At 40.0% G+C, this 18606-nt stretch overlaps 2 protein-coding genes across 4 annotated transcripts in view; one reads left to right on the top strand and one right to left on the bottom strand.

Moving 5' to 3' along the window:
• Positions 1-3393, top strand: part of SLC23A1 (solute carrier family 23 (ascorbic acid transporter), member 1) — a 15723-nt gene extending 12330 nt beyond the window's left edge. For both annotated transcript variants that reach the window (XM_005881033.2, XM_005881031.2), the window contains one exon: positions 2973-3393. The gene's annotated coding sequence lies outside the window, so the exon portion shown is untranslated. The remainder of the gene's footprint in view (positions 1-2972) is intronic.
• On the bottom strand, positions 1269-18606 carry PAIP2 (poly(A) binding protein interacting protein 2). Of its 2 annotated transcripts, XM_014529116.1 has the most exons (5): positions 18454-18606; positions 9049-9063; positions 6469-6632; positions 5264-5443; positions 1269-2240 (listed from the first exon to the last, which is right to left on the bottom strand). In XM_014529116.1, exons 3-5 carry the CDS (start codon positions 6604-6606, stop codon positions 2184-2186), a joined length of 375 nt encoding a protein of 124 aa, XP_014384602.1. In that variant the 5' UTR covers positions 6607-6632; positions 9049-9063; positions 18454-18606; the 3' UTR covers positions 1269-2183. The 2 variants fall into 2 exon arrangements, with proteins under 2 accessions (XP_014384602.1, XP_005881096.1); XM_005881034.2 differs by lacking the exon at positions 9049-9063 and having other exon boundaries at positions 18454-18605.

Below are 18606 nucleotides of genomic sequence, written 5' to 3'. Positions count from 1 at the left end.
CTGATCAGGGCTGGGCCCGGGCTGGGGAACTGGGGGTGGGTGGTGGCAGATGCAGGTGCCGAGGGAAGGAGGTGGCGGGAAACCTGATCGCCAGTCAGGCCTAGGGACCCCACCAGTGCACAAATTTCATGCACCGGGTCTCTAATATTATATAAATAAGCTTGTGAGGGGAAAAAGGGGAAGGTCCCAATGAATTAAAATAGCAAACCAGTCCAATTAGATCAGCAATGATTTGTGAAGGGAAGAAGCCAATGAAGGTTATAGTAGAGTAAGATTACCACTATACTGGTCAGCCTAAGTTTCTTTTTTTTTTTTTTATATATATTTTATTGATTTTTTACAGAGAGGAAGGGAGAGAGATAGAGAGTTAGAAACATCGATGAGAGAGAAATATCGATCAGCTGCCTCTTGCACATCTCCTACTGGGGATGTGCCCGCAACCCAGGTACATGCCCTTGACCGGAATCAAACCCGGGACCCTTCAGTCCGCAGGCCGACGCTCTATCCACTGAGCCAAACCGATTTCGGCCCAGCCTAAGTTTCTTAACATGGATATCCTATAATTGCCCCAACATTATAGCCTGAGGGGATCAACGTGTGTTACAGTAGGGGCTGTGTGATCTATTTTGCCATTGTATTTTAGATAGATACTTATACACTAGATGCCTGGTGCATAAATTCGGGCACAGGTGGGGTCCCTCGGGGTGGCCTGCAGGGATTGGGCCCCAGCTCACGACCCCAGCCTCATAGCCCTGCAGCCCTGCCTGGCACCCTGCCTTGGCCTGGTGCCACCCCCTCACCTGTTCCACCATCCCGCCTGCGGGTCAATCGATTGGGGCTGGGCCTCCCACCCCCCACTGCTGCCAATGGTCACCGTGTTTGGGGTGATCGGGCCCCTGCTTGCACCTGCCTCGGCCTGGCGCTGCCTGCCACCATCCCGCCACAGTTCCGCTCTCGTCGGGGCCCATCGGGGCCAGCAGCACCTCCACTGCCACTCACTGCCAGCACCACGTCACTGATGCCTGCCATGTTCTGCGCCGCCCCCTGGTGGTCAGCGCATGTCATAGGGAGCGGTCAAGCTCCCGGTTGAGGGTACAATTTGCACATTAGGCTTTTATTATATAGGATATTTGACACAATGGGATCTAACAAGTCTGTTCTCTCAGCAACTCTTGCCAGCAGGGTTGTCCTGAGGGACTGAGCCCACATTAAAGTGCAACTCACCACTGGAGAGTCTGCATTCAGCACCAATAAACACAACCATCAGCTCAGTTCTACTATTATTTATTTTTTTAAATATTTTTGAAAAAATATAATTTTTTTACAATATTTTCAACTTAAACACTATTCACACTGAACACGTATGGCAGCTTAACCTACCCAAATATGAAGTTTAAGAAGCCAAAACTGTTCTAGCTTTGTTAAAAGAAAAGTTGTGCTGCAGACTACTGTAGTGATGGTTAACAAAGCAAGGAAAAGCACCACTCAAATCACGTTACAATTTCTTTGTTCAATTAGATTATGGGTTGGTCAAATGTTAGACTTCACAAAGGCATAGCTACAATAAGAATTGTAGAAGATGCAATTCTCAAATCACATACTCTCTCAGATGTATTTCTTACATGATAACATACCATAAAAGCCAAGACTAGTTCTAATCTGATCACTACCTTGTAACATCAGTGACCAAAGACAGATGTGTCTACAATGGATTATTTCAAATCAACAAGCCTTCCTCAGAAGATGGGCGTAATTTCAGTCTAACTGAGAAATCTGCTTAACTAAAACTTAATTTAAATTTACTGATTTAAAAAAAGTTTAGAATTATTAGCGAGTGCTAGTTAAACTTAAGGGACCAGTTTAGCCTCAAAAAAGACAATTCACTAAGATTTAAAGGTCATTTAATTTGGTGCTTTGTCACAACTTGACTGGTGCTTCCTCCTTGCTGTCTTCACATCCAGCCATGGGGCCAATTCTATTTTTCAGTAAATGTTTGACAGCTTTTTACTTAATAACAGTCTCAGCACTTTTATTAAGCATGCAAGACTAACAAAACTTTGGCAATGCATAAGTGTAACACAGTGACAAGAGAGAGCTTTTACAATTAAGTCTTCTAATACTGCCTTCACAGTGTGGAAATTGTGCTACATCCACCAAAAGAGGGCCCCGTCTACTCAAATATTTTAGTACTTCACCCCAGGAACAAACTCCTTTGCATTTGGATTCAGATTGCTCTTGACCTGGAAAATAAGTACATAAAAAAGCAAGTTCATTAACAGATAGCTTCAGATACTCAGAAGCATTCAACCTAGATCCACATGCAAAAACATCTTAAAAAAACCCCCAAGACAAAAGCAAGAACTCAGATTGATAAACTTAACCCAAAAATATCTTTGGCTAGGAGGGCAGGAATCAGATGTAAGCTATATTTATTATATCAAATTTATCAACTTTCTAAAGAGCAAGCAGGAATTGAAATTAATTTTGCTTAAGTGTGAACAGAAACCTGCATAAACTAAAAAAGTGTAGAACAAGGAATTTTGTTCCTTTACCTGTAATATTTGACTTTCTTTGAGCAGTTTCATAATATGCAAAAATATTAAACAAGTATTAAAATGATGATTAAGCCCTAACCGGTTTGGCTCAGTGGATAGAGCGTCAGCCTGCATACTGAAGGGTCCCAGGTTCGATTCCGGTCAAGGGCATGTACCTTGGTTGCAGGCACATACCCAGTAGGGAGTGTGCAGGAGGCAGCTGATCGATGTTTCTCTCTCATGGATGTTTCTAACTCTCTATCTCTCTCCCTTCTTCTCTGTGAAAAATCAATAAAATATATTTAAAAAAAAATAAAATAAAATAAAATAAAATGATGATTAAAGTGACTGGGAAGTGTTTATAGATTAATTTCATTTTAAGGTCTTCATTAAAAATGTGGTTATCTTTCAACAATTGTTGTATTCTAATTCCCACAGGAAGCATGGTATTTAATAGGAAAAGAAAACTACCTGGGGAGTCAGAAGACCTAAGCTGGAACCCCAGCTCTGGCCCTAACTTCCTATGTAAGCCTGGCAAAGTCACTCTCCCTGGGACTTCATTTTTCCATCAGTGAGGGAAAGAACAGGCCAAAGTTTCCAAGAACCTTAGAGACTTGTACCAGCATTATCCTATATTTCTAAATCTTTACTTTCCTAAGCAGATATGTCAGCATATAGGGAATAGCTGGACATTTTCCTCTACCACATCTTGGAATGCAAGTTGAAAAAGATAAAAAAGAAACCAGGATGGTTTCCAGGGACTGAAATGTAGGCATTCTGGAAGGCTTTTAGACTAATTCTGAGCCCCCTATGTTGTTTACTTCAAGACCAAAGCACATTAAACATGTTGGAGCAATAATTTAATCTTGGTTTCATAATTTATACATATACACAACCATTTCCTTGCACAGGACATATTCTTTCTTCTCTCAAAGGAAATATATATAAAAGTGTGAGGTTAAAAAAAATAAAATAAATAAAAGCAGTGTTCTTGCTCGGCAGATGTGGCTCAGTGGTTGAGCGTTGATAAATGAACCAGGAGGTCACAGTTCGATTCCTGGTCAGGGCACATGCCTGGGTTGTGGGCTTAAAACCCAGTAGGGGATGTACAGGAGACAGCCGATAATGATTCTCTCTCATCACTGATGTTTCTATCTTTTTCTCCCTCCTCTCCCTTCTTGTCTGAAATCAATAAAAATATATATTAAAAAAAAAAAAAGCAGTGTTCTTAAATGTGTAATCTTTTGGCAGCAACAAAAGAATAAGAAGAAATTACGTAATCTTAAGCATATTGAGATGAACAAACCAGTTTCTACACAATAAATTTCTACTGGTTCTAGTTTAAAGTTATACATTATATCCAACAAAGGGCTAGCTAGACTCATCACAGCAACCAGGATTATTTGTGGACTAAGGTAGCCACAAGTAAGCATAATCCAACAGACTACTCAGATCACACATCTGCTCATTTGGGTCATTTACGGCAACAAAGGCTATACCACAATTTAAATTTCAGTGTTCTCTAGCCCTGGCTGGGTTGCTCAGTTGGTTAGAGAGTATCATCCCTATACTCCAAAGTTGTGAGTTCAATCCCCCATTAGAGCACATATAAGAATCAACCAATGAATGCATAAGTGGAACAACAAATCGATGTTTCTCCCCCCGTCCCTTCCCCTCTGTCTAAAAAATAAATAAAATTAACTAAAAAACAAATAATTCTAAAAAATTTTTTTTTCAATGTTCTCTATACAGCCCTTCAGAAGGGTGGTTTACCAATGCCTGATAAGGTAGGCTGGCAGTATCCTCTGGGAGTGCTTTTTAAAAAATAAACATGCCTAGATGATTGATTCTACTGTTCTGAAAGGTAGCTGAGGAACTTTTTTGTATTTAATGCTTCACAGGTAATTATGCTGCACAGCCAGGTTATAGAAAATCACTACACAGTGAACAGAAGACAATTGCAACAAATATTTCAGAGTTTAGGGGTAAATTTCACAGACCTTGTAGAAGCAAATATATTATCAATATGAAGAGAAAGGTTAACATTCTGACTTTAAATTATTTTTAAATTATTTTTCATTTTAGTGAAGGACTGACTCATTAGGTTCAATTCTAGAACCAATGCCTAGTTATGACAATTCCCTAAAAATACATTTTAATATAACATCAACAATGACACACTGAAAATAATTAAAGATGCAAATAGGTTTCTTTTCTACTAAGAGCTTATAGATGTCCTTATTAAATCACAGTTCCAAAAGGAGTTCGGGTTAACTCAGTGAAAATCCTGGAGTTCCTGAATTCAGGAAGAAGAAAAATCTCCAAAATTTTACCTTTCAGATGAAAATTTGCAAATTTCACCAAATGTTTAAGACAAAAATTAAAGAGCCAGCCAAATCTCTCCATCAAGCTACTTTTGAATAGGTAGGTCACATGGACATACTGTACTTCTTTTGGATTAATGTTTTCTAAGACATTTACATATCCTAGGGCAACAGTTATCAAAGCTAAAAGCAGTGGCAAGAAGTCTGTTAGTAGTCTCAGACTAATTCCAGAGTGCTGCCAGAAGTCACTCCATGTCATAAGTGAGACTGGGAGGCCTCTGCTTCCCTAGTAAAAAGCAGTACAATTTCAGAAGGAGAAGAGATGTAGAACTCTTCTTAAACAGATGATTGCTGGCTTTTCCACTTATGGGAAAGGTTTTAAAAAGATGAAAAATAACTTTTTACCACAAGATCTTCCAGAGAAGAGCCATCACCGATAACAAGGTCATTAAATTGGTCTTGTATTTGGTCCATAGTTTGTGGAAGATCTCGAGCTGGAATAAACCACTCATGTTCTTCTTCCTCTTCCAGCATTTCTTGGAAACAGCGTTCAATAAATTCTTCTTCCCATAACTCCTCTTCTATCTGGATTTATAATAAATAAAGGACAGTTTACAGCATACTTGGTAAGACATCACTAGAAACAGCTTGAAATATCTTAAACTATTTAAAAGCACAATGTTGTACTTCCTCTTCTGCACTAAGGGGAAAAAAATGTTTACCATTAACACCTAGGAAGATCTGTTTGGGTTTTGCTATGTCTTTACTTGTCATAGCAGAATATACTTTTTTCCATTGAAGGTAGAGGGGAAGAAGTAACAAATAAAGGAGTGCTGACACTAAGGAATGCATGTCAGAATTACCTATGACAGTTTAAAACTATATAAACCCTAAACCTACCCAAAATAACTGAAAAAAATCTTTAGAGGATAGGCTCAGGGCATGAGTAACTTAAACAACCCCCCCTCCCACAACTGATTCTCACTGAAATAAGACTACATTGTTTAACTCTTGATTATCCATCATTGGATATGGCAAAATCAAGCTGGCTACTTATTACCCAAACCATAATCCGGGAAGAAGTGACAAAAGATGGAAATAGAAGTAAAAAATGTGGAAATAAAAGATAGTATTTATTAATGTAGGAGAGTTTTCTAAAGAGAACAGTAGTGTCAGATTTTCAGGTTGATTAGATTGAGAACCTCATGTGAAAAACACAATAGTTCTGCACCCTAGTACCTGTGCCCGTCTGCTCCTGAATCCCATTCTCTTGACTTTCACTGCAGTAGAGCAGTATGATTGGTGTAGCATAGTGGTTTCCAAACCTAATTGCTCACTGGAATCATCTGAGAGCTTTTAAAAAACAAGTTTCCCAGGCTACACCCTAGTCCACCTGAATCAGAATCTCTGGGGTGGAACCCTGAAAAAAGCTAGCTAACCTGGTGGTAATCATCATCCAGATAAAATAGGAGTGGTGGCACATAAGTCCATATATCTCATAAATAAGGGACCAGATTGAAAAACAAACACATTTAAGGAACAAATACAGCTACATTATTTGAAGGTTGTCATGGAGTACAAAAAAGAACATGCTTGTACATAAAACTAACTTGTCTGTTGAATTCTTCTTCATTTTCCATCCACATGTATTCTGCAAATGGATTGTCATCTTCATGAGAATGACCGTTAATAATCACATCTTCATTGATGATGCTTGGGCTAGTACTGCTGCGACTTGGATCTTTCATGGTTGGCGTTAGTTGTCGTTTTTAACCTTAAAAGAACAATACAATTAGTTTAGTCAGTCATTTTTTTCTTGGTGAGCATTTATTATCACCGGGCATCATGGTTAAGTGTTAGATGCACATGATATATATGCATGTTTATTGATTTTAGAGAGAGAAAGGGAGAGAGGAGAGAAACATCGATTGGTTGCCTCCCATACCTGCCCCAACTGGGAATCAAACCAGAAACCTTCTTGGTATACAGGAGTATGCTTCAGCTGAGTCATTGGGTCAGGGCAGATGCACACAATATATTAACACACATAATCAAGCAATAAAAAATTTAATTTTTTTCCACAAATGATTTTAATGTTTATGAAATAGTTGAGAACAACCCAGATTCATCTAATGTAACCATCAGTGAAGGTAATCAATTGCTTAAATGCAATCCCCAAAACCATTCAATTTTAAAAAATATTAGATATCCCTTGTTTTATAAAACAAGCATAATCTGCCCTGACCAGTTTGGCTCAGTGGATAGAGCGTCGGCCTGCAGACTGAAGGGTCCCAGGTTCGATTCTGGTCAAGGGCATGTACCTTGGTTGCTGCCACATTCCCAGCAGGGAGTGTGCAGGAGGCAGCTGAATCGATGTTTCTCTCTCATCGATGTTTCTAACTCTCTATCCCTCTCCCTTCCTCTCTGTAAAAATCAATAAAATATATTTAAAAAAACAAACAACAACAAAAAAACAAGCATAATTTGGAAGACTTAAGTCATCAAATGACTTTATAAAAAACAAATACTTTAAAAAATGATATTAAAAAGCCCAGAGATTTGCCCTAACCAGTTTGGCTCAATGGATAGAGCGTCGGCCTGCAGACTGAAGGGTCCCGGGTTCGATTCCGGTCAAGGGCATTTACCTTGGTTGCGGGCACATCCCCAGTGGGAGGTGTGTAAGAGGCAGCTGATCAATGTTTCTCTCTCATTGATGTTTCTAACTCTCTATCCCTCTCTCTTCCTCTCTGTAAAAAATCAATAAAATATATTTTTTTAAAAAAGCCCAGAGATTTAAAGTAAAAACTAAGAAATTTTTAATAACCTTAGTTCCTCAGTCCTAAGATATAGTGTTGGATCTCTTGGACTTTGTAACCCACTCTACAGTTGACAGTTAAACCTTGAACAATATGAATTTGAACTGTATGGGTTCAAACTTATACACAAATTTTTCCCCCAATTTACTGCAGTTCAATTGGCCAGCACAGTTCAAAGCCCTGTTGTTCAAGACTGTGAAGTTGGGAATCTGCATATGTAGAGGTCCAACTATAATTATACACAGATTTTGACTGTGGAAGGTCGGTGCCTCTAACCCCTGTATAGGTCAAAGGTCACTATATTTGCTTTATCTATGGGTTCAGATCTGGATTTCCCTATTATACAATGAGTTTCAGGCATCCAACCTCTTTGTGCAACCACCACCTCTTTATCATCTCATCTCTTTTTATGTGAGTAAAAGTATATCTAATGCATATCTAGTTGATTTTTTCTACTCAATACAGGCATACCTCCTTTTATTAAGCTCCACAGATGATGTGATTTTTATAAATTTAAGGCAAACCCCCAACTAGCAAAAGGATTACCAATGGCTCTTAACGCAAGACTCACTTTTATGGTGGTCTAGAATCGAACCTTCAATATCTCCGAGGTATGCCTGTAGGTGATAACTTGATCTAACCTAATTGATACATTGCAGGCTATAAGTTCAACCATGAAACTTCAGATTCTACAATATTCTACCAATTCATTAAGTCTGAAACTGCTAAAAATGGGTTTATATTAAACAAGAGTTACTTATACATAAATTCAAACAGTGGTGTGATTTGTGCCAAAGGAAAGAAACATATCTAACATGAGTATAGAGTTAAAAAAAACAAAAACCAACACCTCGTCAGGCCTATTTACTCCAAAGTTATCAAAATCAGGTAAAACACTAAGTAAATCTATTAGAAAAGTTTTTTCCCTCAGGTTTATTGCCTGACCCTTTAAACTCATTTGCTGAGGGTAGAGGGTCCTATCCTGATACACATATATTTTCTCTAATACTGAATACTAATAAAAACAGTACTGATGTTTTTCATTAAGAGGTTCTAAAACTAAAAATTACTGAGTTCTTGTGTGTGTGTGTATATATATATACACACACACATACACACATATATGAAAAGAAGCAGAGACAGACTGAGATTTATGTGCTAGGGTGTGGGTAAAAAGAAAACATGATTATGGTTAGGAAATTGAGGCACTGTGAAAGCAGACAAGACAGAACACAAACAATGAGTGTCTTTGATATTTTTATTTATCATTAATCTTGAATTAAATAAACCTTTATTATTAAAACAAGTTTTGACTAAAAAGAAATTAGTTCCTCTAAAGAAAATTACTCTTTTTTTTTTTTGGTTAATGCTCACCTGAGATTTGTTCCACTAATGAGAGAAAGAGAGAGAGAGAGAGAGAGAGAAAGCTATTAATGACATACATTCATTGGCTGCCTCCTGTGTGGGCCCCAACCAGGGCCAGGGATGAACCTGCAACCCAGGCACATGCCCTTTACCAGGTCTCAAACCCTCAACCTTCTGGTGTGTGGGTTGACACTCTAACCACTGATCCACACAGGCCAGGGCAAATTATTGTCAGGTTACCGAACATTTATGTGCTCATCTTTTTTTTTTTTTTAAAATATATTTTATTGATTTTTCACAGAGAGGAAGAGAGAGGGATAGAGAGTTGGAAACTTCAATGAGAGAGAAACATTGATCAGCTGCCTCCTGCACACCTCCTACTGGGGATGTGCCCACAACCAACGTACATGCCCTTAGTCGGAATCGAACCTGGGACCCCTCAGTCCACAGGCTCTATCCACTGAGCCAAACCGGCCAGGGCTATGTGCTCATCTTTACACAAATTAAATTTCAGGTCACCTCAAATATTATGAAAAGCAGAGGCCATCAGGCGGTGTGGCTGTTGTTGGGCATTGACCGATAAACCAGGAGGTCATGGTTCAATTCCTTGTCATGGCACATGCCTGGGTTGTTGGCTTGATCCCTAGTAGGGGGTGTGCAAGAGGCAGCCGATCGATGATTCTCTCTCTCCTTCTCCCTTCCTCTCTCTGAAACCTATAAAAACATATAAAATATGCTTTCAGGTGACTAAAGTAGGTCTACATACAAATGCAAAAGAAATTTTTAACATTTTAAAATTTTAATTAATTTTTTATTAATCCTCACCTGAGGATATTTTTCCATTGGTTTTTAGGGAGAGAGGGAAAGACAGAGAGAAACATCGATGTGTGAGAAACACATCGATTGGTTGCCTCCTGCCCTGGACCAGGCCCAGGCCAGGAAGGTGCCTGCAACCAGGTACATGCCCTTGACCAGAATTGAATCCGGGACCCTTTGGTCTGCAGGCCAACACTCTATCCACTGAGCCAAACCGGCTAGGGACAAAAAAACTTTTTTAAGAAAAGTGTTTTCCATACATTTTATTTAGCACAAGTTTGCATAACACAATGAAAAATCTGTTTCAGCAAACTTTATAGTCTGGGAATCCCAAAGAACTTGGATGGCTTTCTCCTTGTTTAATGCCAACCAGTAACAAATAAAATATAAAAATCCTTGGCAAAAAGGGCCCAATCTCTGCATTCAACAAGGCCCTACCTCCACTTTTTGCCTGTTAGCATGTCATCAAACAACCTATAGATTTGATATAGATTACAATGAGTCTATGAAATCTAAATAAATGAAATTACTTTGTCATGCAATATTTGGCAAACAAATCATAATTGAAGCAAAAAGAATGAACTTGGAGCCTGGGCACTAATCTTATACCTTAGACAGCTAAGGGAAGGAAGAACTGCTGACCAATTTCTGGCTACAGCCAGTCAAGTGAAAGCCAGAGGGGTAAAGATCATTTACTTTCAGAAAGTCAACAGACTTATAATTATTTAACCCAAGGTATTCTAATATAAGGTGATGTATTGGGTTTTTAATTTTCTTCTATGACCTATTCTTGACACTTCTTGAACCACACTTTTTATAGTGCTTCCTTTTTATGTTTACTATTTTAAAAAATTGAATATATAGTTCAAGCACTATAAGGTTTATGATTTTAAAGTGTAAAATTGTAAAGTACTGGCATATGTTCAACAAATAAAGCCGAATGTAGTAGTAGCCAATGCTGTCTAGGTCAAGAAATAATAGTTGGGACAAAAAAAAAAAAAATAGACAAAGTGAAAAGCCTGGGAGGAGACACTGGTGAAGAAGATGCTTTAGGAAAAGACATGAGAAGACCCTACAATCTCACATCTGGATGACCTTCAGGTTTTGCACATTAAGTGAGTTGCTAAGAGTTGTAAACTGCCCAAGTGTTGAAGGTGGCCTCAACATACACAAGAGCCCATCTGCAAAGACTAGAAGCCCAGCGTGCGAAATCGTGCAGCCCCGCCCACCCATGCAGGTCATTAAGGCATTAGAGCCACAGGCCTTTTATAATATAGACCAGAGGCCTGGTGCACGACGGGGATGTGCCCGCAACCAAGGTACATGCCCTTGACCGGAATCGAACCTGGGACCCTTGAGTCCACAGGCTGACGCTCTATCTGCTGAGCCAAACCAGTTAGGGCAACAATCATGTTTTTTTACCCTTTATTTACATACTAGAGGCCCAGTGCACGACATTTGTGCACTGGGTATGTGGGGGTCTCTCAGCCCGGCCTGCACCCTCTCCAATCTGGGAGCCCTCAGGGGAGCCCTCTCCAATCCGGGAGTTTCTGTCTGTCTTTGCAATCATATGAGCGAATTGTCTGAGACCCCAACTCAGTTTGGTTTGTTGCTCACAGAATAACATAGGTGTTTTTTTTCTTTTTTTGCTTCATTGGTGGAGATTTCCTGGAAGTTTTAGGATATCCTCCCTTTAACGTTTCCTAGACACTCTGATTTTACTTATGTCTCTCACCTTTGCTTTCCCTCCATCCCCCACCGCAACAGTAACTTGCTCCAGGCTCACTTTGCTCCAGTGTCTAGGAGATCCGTCTGCCACCAGAACTACGATTCCCAGCATTCCTGGTGCTCCCCGCACTCTGGGCTTCCGCTTCGGTCCTGGGGCTGCCACCAGAACTACTATTCCCAGAATTCCTGGTGCTCCCCGTGCTCTTGGTTTTCCCTTCCTGCTCTGTCTCCATCCCCTGGCCTCCCACTCTGCCAAGTTCTCCAAGCTACCAGCTCTCCCTCTCTGCTCTCCATCTGGTGGCTTGGGGAGCCAATTTCCCCAAGCCATTCCACTCTCTGCCAGCTCTCCCACTCTGCTCTCTGCCTGGCGCCTGTGTATGCAAATTAACCCGCCATCTTTGTCAGTTAATTTGCATATTCCTGATTGGCTGGTGAGCATAGCAGAGGTATGGTCAATTTACATGTTTCTCTTTTATTATATAGGATAGCCAAAAATTAAATACAACCTAAAGGGACCAAGCTGATAAATGGATAAATACAATGGAATACTTCCATGGACAGACAATAGTGCGGGTGAAGACCTGGGGTGGGGGGAGTGTGGGTGTGGGCTAGAAGGGGTCAATGGAGTAAAAATGGGGACATTTGTAATACTTTCAACAATAAAGGTAAATTTAAAAAAATTAAATACTTGATACTTTATATCAGGAACAATGAAAACAGTATGGTAAGTGAAAGAAGTTAGTCACAAAGGAGTACATATTACATGACAGCTAAGGGATACATGGTTTCTTTTGAAGGTAATGAGAATGTTTTATACTTGATTGTGGTGATGAATGCACAACTGTGAATATACTAAAAAAAACCCACTCTTCTAGGCACACTTTATTTATTTTTAAAAATATATTTTTTATTGACGTTTTAATAGAGAGGAAAGGAGAGTTAGAAACATCGATGAGAGAGAAATATCAGTCAGCTGCCTCCTGCACACCCCCCCACTGGGGATGTGTCTGCAACTGAGGTACATGTCCTTGACCAGAATAGAACCTGGGACCCTTTAGTCCACAGGCCAACACTCTATCCACTGAGCCAAACCGGTTAGGGTTCTACTGCACACTTTAAATGGGTAAATTGCATGGTATGTGAATTATAGTTCAATAACGAGCTTTTAAGCAAATAACTAAAGCCCTGGCCAGTGTTCTCAATGGTTAGAGTGTCGTCCCATGCACCAAAGGGTTGCAGGTTCAATTCCTGGTCAGGGCACATACCCAGGTTGCAGGTTCGATCCCCAATTTGTGCACATGCATGAGGCAACCAATCGATGTTTCTCTCTCACCTCTCTCTCTCTCTCATCTCTGAAAAACATCCTCTGATGAAGAGTAAACAAAAATAACACAGAATACTGGAGAACTAGGTGGCTAGAGATATTTTTGTTGTATCTTTTTGAGTATTAAATAGACTATTAAATAATTCAACTTAACAAATAAAACCCCTGCTCTTGGTTTTATTGTTTTACTTATTTTATTAATTTCAGTTTTCACTCTATTTTTCTGACCTTTCTACTTAATTTCAGCCAATTTGTTGCTCTTTGCTTTCAAAGTTGATTTTTAAAAAAAATCTTTGTTTAAAGTATTGCATGTCCCTTTTGCCCTGCCCATTGGCCTTCTGTAGGCCCTTCCCCACCCACCCCCTGCCCCAGACCTTCACCATCCTATTGTCTGTGTCCACAGGTTATACATATATGTATACAAGTTCTTTGATTGATCTCTTTCCACGCACCCACCCTCTCCCGCCTTCCCTCTGAGATTCCACAGTCTGTTCCACGCTTCTATGTCTCTAGATCTATTTTACTCACCAGTTTGTTTGTTAGATTCCACATATGAGTGAGATCATGTGATACTTATCTTTCTTTGACTGGCTTATTTCGTTTAGCATAATACTCTCCAGGTCCCTCCATGCTGTCTCAAAGGGCAAGAGATCCTTCTTTTTTACTAGTACTGATGCATAGTATTCCATGGTGTAAATGTACCACATCGTTTTTATCTACTCTTCTACTGATGGGCACTTGGGCTGTTTCCAAGTTGATAAATATGTTTATTTTCAACTTTTCACTTAATAAAAATGTTGTACCTATAAATATCCCTAGAAGTTTTTATATAGAATATAGTTCTTATCAATTTTAGAGAATTACAAATTATCCTATATAATAAAAGCCTAATATGCTAAGTGTCTGACCGTTCATTCGACCAGCCATTATGACGTGCACTGACCATCAGGGGGTAGATGCTCCGACCGGTAGGTTAGCTTGTTGCTGGGATCCGGCCGATCGGGACTGGGTAAGATGGGCCGGACATGCCCTGAAGCCCTTCCGCGGTCCCTCCCCAGCCCCAATCGTGCATCAGTGGGGCCCCTTGGCCTGGCCTGTGCCCTTTTGCAATCCGGGACCCCTCGGGGGATGTCTGAGGGCCAGTTTTGGCCTGATCCCCGCAGGCCTGGCCAAGGGACCCCACCAGTGCATGAATCGATGCACCGGGCCTCTAGTTTAATTTATAATGAGCTCAGATTTGGAAGAATATTTTATTTTTCTTTCTTAATTTCCAAGCAGCTAAAGTTCTTTTGGTTATCTTTTGATGCCCTAATTTCTAGTTTTATTGTTATAAAACATAGCCAGAAAAGCCTTTACTTTTTGGGCCTACAGGGAAAAATGTTTGATTTCAATTTCTAAGGTACAAAAATGATGTATATATATTAGGTTGATCTTTTTTACTTTATCTGCTAAATTCTGAAAGTGACTTAAATCAAGTCCTCTACTATAAGTTAGATTATTTGACCCAAATAATATCTTATAGGGAATTAAGTTTTGATAATTGACGTTTGAAGTTTTTCATCATAATTTCATATCTGATTTTCTTTTTACATTCTATTCCTGTAGTGCTTGTTTTCCTATTTTAAATGGATTTTTAAAAATACTTTATTTTCTTTGACTTACAAACTACTGAGGAATCAGTGTTGTTTTCTTTTTCCAGTTTGAGATACAATTGACATCAACACTGTGTAAGTTTAAGGTATACAGCATAATATGACTTACATCTATTGTCCAATTAAATACTTAAATACTTTCCCATCAATTAAAAAAATATCCTATACACCCCTATCCAATTCAAGACATTCAGAATGCTTTTCTTCTTCAGTTTACCTAACCCAGTCCTTGCTCCCAGTCAAGGCAAGACCTTCAGAATGATTTTATTTATCAACTCCCCCCACCCATACCTCATTCTCCTGAGTTTTATGGAAATAATTTAGCACTGTTAGCTTCACACTACTAGGTTTTCCCTTATAGTATGTATCTTTTCAGAGAATTTTAAAATCGAAACTTATAATTCACATTATCATCTATTTATGTTTACTAGATTTACTGCTCATCATTTACTGTACTTTCAACCTACAAACTTATACCTTCAGCTGTTTTTTCCCTTCCTGAAATGCCTCTTACATATAATGCTTTCCAGCCATGTCCATCTTTTTTTTGTTTATTTGTTAATCCTCACCAAAGGATGTTTTGATGTTAGAAAGAGAGGAAAGGAAGGGGTGGGAGGGAGAGAGAAACATCGATGAGTTGCCTCCTATACACACCCGACCGGGGATTGAATCCACACCTTTTTGGTGTATGGGACGATGCTCCAACCCACTGAGCCACCAGGCTAGGCCCAGCAATGTCCATTCTTTTATATTCTCTACAAAAATTTAAAATATGGAAATCTTTTAAGTTTTAGAAACTCCACCCCACCCCCATTTCACCCTGTAAAAATTCTCATTAAAATTCAAATAAAGTTTTTTCCATTAATATGACTCCAAAGACACTACCTTATTCTGTTGGACTACTCTGAACTACTGTGATTTCTTAACCTTATTTGCATATAAATATTTATGTACATTTTAGCATACTAACTTGTCTCTTCATCAGTTAGTGAGAGAGGCTCAATGGTTGAGTGTCGACCCATGAACCAGATGGTCAGGGCACATGCCCAGGTTGCAGGTTCAATCTCCAGCTGGATTGTGTGCGGAAGGTAACTGATCGATGTTTCTCTCTCACATTGATGCTTCTCTCTCCCTCCCTCTCTCTAAAATCATTAAAAAAATGAAATAAGAAGCAGAGGCAATTCAAACTTCTAAACTACACCATCCAATGTGGTAACCACTGGCGACATGTGACTATTTAAATTTAAATGAATTACAATTCAATACAATTAAAATTTAGTTCTTCAGTTGCACGGGCCATATTTCAAGCACTTAATAGACATGGTTGCTTAGTAGCTATCTCACTAGGAAGCACTGCTCTAAACAGTGAGAAAATTAAGAGGAAAAAAAGATTGAATTACTGGAATTGAACCTTAGACTATATCAAATGCAAACTATTAAGTCACCTTAATAGTAAAATAGTAAAAAGGGTGGTCCAGATCACAAAGGCAATAACTTGGGACAACTTTAATCTTGGACTGGGTTCAAATCCTAGATATGCCACTAAGCACCCACAGGATCCTGGATATGTCACTAAAATCACAGGCAGCACAGTATAATGGTTAAGAGCACATAATCTCTGGACTACTTGGATTTTCAATTCCGGCTCTTACTAGCTGTGGAACACTGGGCAAGTTACATCACATGTCTCATTTGTTATCTTTAGTAGGTAGTACTTACCTCTTAGAGACAGCAAAGATTAAATACTTCTAAAAGCCTTAGAATAACACCTGGCATTTCTAAATGCTGTAGAAGTATGTGCCTAATAAAATAAAAATAACCTTTCAAGCTTCTATACTCAATTTCAAAATGGGCAAGATAAAGCTTGCTCTGCTTATTTCAAGGTTATGATTATAAATGTGAAAAATTTGTAAATTACAAGAACATGTAAAAGCACAAAAAGAAATAGTGGCCTTGTTTTCCATCTTCTTTCATCTTCCACAATATTCAGACTTTTTATAAATGTTTATATTTTTTATTAAAACTGGAGCATCAGCCCTAACCGGTTTGGCTCAGTGGATAGAGCGTTGGCCTGCGGACTGAAGGGTCCCAGGTTCGATTCCAGTCAAGGGCATGTACCTTGCTTGCAGGCACATCCCCAGTAGGGGGTGTGCAGGAGGCATCTGGTAGATGTTTCTCTCTCATCGATGTTTCTAACTCTCTATCCCCCTCCCTTCCTTTCTGTAAAAAAATCAATAAAATATATTTAAACAAAAAAACTGGAGCATCACTGACTCTAGACTAGAGTATAGAGTCATAAAGATGTAAATCTGAAGATGCAGAGTACTTATTGGGGAAAAAAATCTTCTACAAACTTATTCTGTCCCAAATAGGGTAGAGATTACGTACCTCAATTCGAACTCTTAAGGAACAATATGCAACATACTATAATAAAAATTGCCAAGCTTCCAAGCCTTTTAACCATTACATTGAGCCTCCATCGTCTAATTCCCATCTGAGAAACATAAATCCGCTATAATTTTTGTAGTTACCTATTTTCATTTGTCATAGACACATATTTGTGGGGAAAGTTCAACTTCACAGTTAACAAGTAGCATAAAAGAGGATATCCCAGTAACTTGTGGGATATCCTCTTTTATAAACTGGAAACAGAAGCACAAACAATAAACACTGGAAATATAATTTAAAATCCTTATAGAGACCCTTTTCTTATTTGGGGACCTAACCTTGCAGGGTATGAAAGTTCAAAGGCTATTTAATAAGAATGCAAACTAACACCTGATCAAATGCTCAAATGCAATTTATGAAAAATCATGCCACAAAGGTACAGAACAAGACTAGCCAGCACAAGCAAAACGGGAACTGTCCTTTGTCAAAATAAGTGCCAAAAGCTGTCAGCTGTCACTTTCTTCCATAGCAAATTAGATGCCAAATTCCTTCCAGAAATTGTGGCTTCTGTGAGATGATGCAGCGGCAAAAGTAGGGAAAACAAGACAATGAAAGAAAGCAGAAAAGGCCTCTTTTAGGCATCACTAGAAAAGACTACTGCTGGCTGCTTCAACAAATGTTTTGAAAAACTTCATCATAAGCCATATATTTTTGTTGATGGTGGGGAGTAGCATAAAGTAGCAGAGAGAAATTAAAAGTAAAGTGACCAGAATCAAAGCATAAATTGGACAGGCCCTGAAAGTTCATGTGGCTCAAAACCCTCCTGGGGACTAGGGATTCCAGTAACAAAGGCTCTCCTATCTGGAGCATGGGATGCAATGTAACTAGAAATTAGGAGTATCGTTAAGCGAAGAAACGGGAGAAAGGGAATCAGAGGTACAGGCCGGTGGTCCGCTGCAGAAAGCTCCCCTAGGACGCTCGCCAGCCCGCCGTCCCTCCCTCCGCCCCTTTCTCTACCCTCTCCCAGCTTCGGGAACGCGCAAGCGCGGCGAGTAGGGGCTGCGCGTGGTGACGCGCAGGCGTAAACTGGGGGAGAAACAATGAGCTTTGTTGCCAGGCGGCCGTGGGGGAGCAGGGGAAAAGAGTACCAGAGGGGTGTGTGCGCGAAGGGACTGGAAAGGGGGGAGGAGGGAGCGAGAAAGTGCCATCCCAGCAACCCTCGCGCGCCACCGAGGACCCGGATAAAGTGCTGCGAGATCCAAATCATAAATAATAATGACAATGAGAAAAAAAGCGACGGCCATTTCTTAGAGAAAAAAGAGAGTAAGTCAATTCAAGCTCATCCCTCATACTCGGCTGAACGCAGCAAAAAATTAAGAAGCTACAAGGCTAAGTGGCCAACACCCGAGGGACCCTCTAAGCCCCTCAGCCGTCGTAGAGGGACTGTCCTTCGACCGCCAGGGCCGTTGCACCCTTCTCGCCGCTCCGCCCGAGGGAATCCCTCACCCAGTGCACGGCAGCGGGGACGGCAGCCAACGAATCCGGTCGGCCTCCGCGGATCTCCACAGGCAGCGCCGCTCCCCCGCTCGACGCGCGCTTCGCCCGTCGCCTCCCTTCTCCAGTCCAAACAAACACCCAGCCCGGAAGTGACTTAACTTC

This window comes from Myotis brandtii, unplaced genomic scaffold (genome assembly GCF_000412655.1).
Source record: "Myotis brandtii unplaced genomic scaffold, ASM41265v1 scaffold668, whole genome shotgun sequence".
Taxonomy (NCBI): domain Eukaryota; kingdom Metazoa; phylum Chordata; class Mammalia; order Chiroptera; family Vespertilionidae; genus Myotis; species Myotis brandtii.
This window is presented reverse-complemented; position numbering and strand designations above follow the sequence as displayed.

Coding starts and splice junctions, on each gene's coding strand:
- PAIP2 (XM_014529116.1), bottom strand. CDS start 6,606: ATGAAAGATCCAAGTCGCAGCAGTACTAGCCCAAGCATCATCAATGAA. Junction 5,444..6,468: donor AAGAAGAATTCAACAGACAA/GTTAGTTTTATG, acceptor TTATAAATCCAG/ATAGAAGAGGAGTTATGGGA. Junction 2,241..5,263: donor CTTCTCTGGAAGATCTTGTG/GTAAAAAGTTAT, acceptor CTTATTTTCCAG/GTCAAGAGCAATCTGAATCC.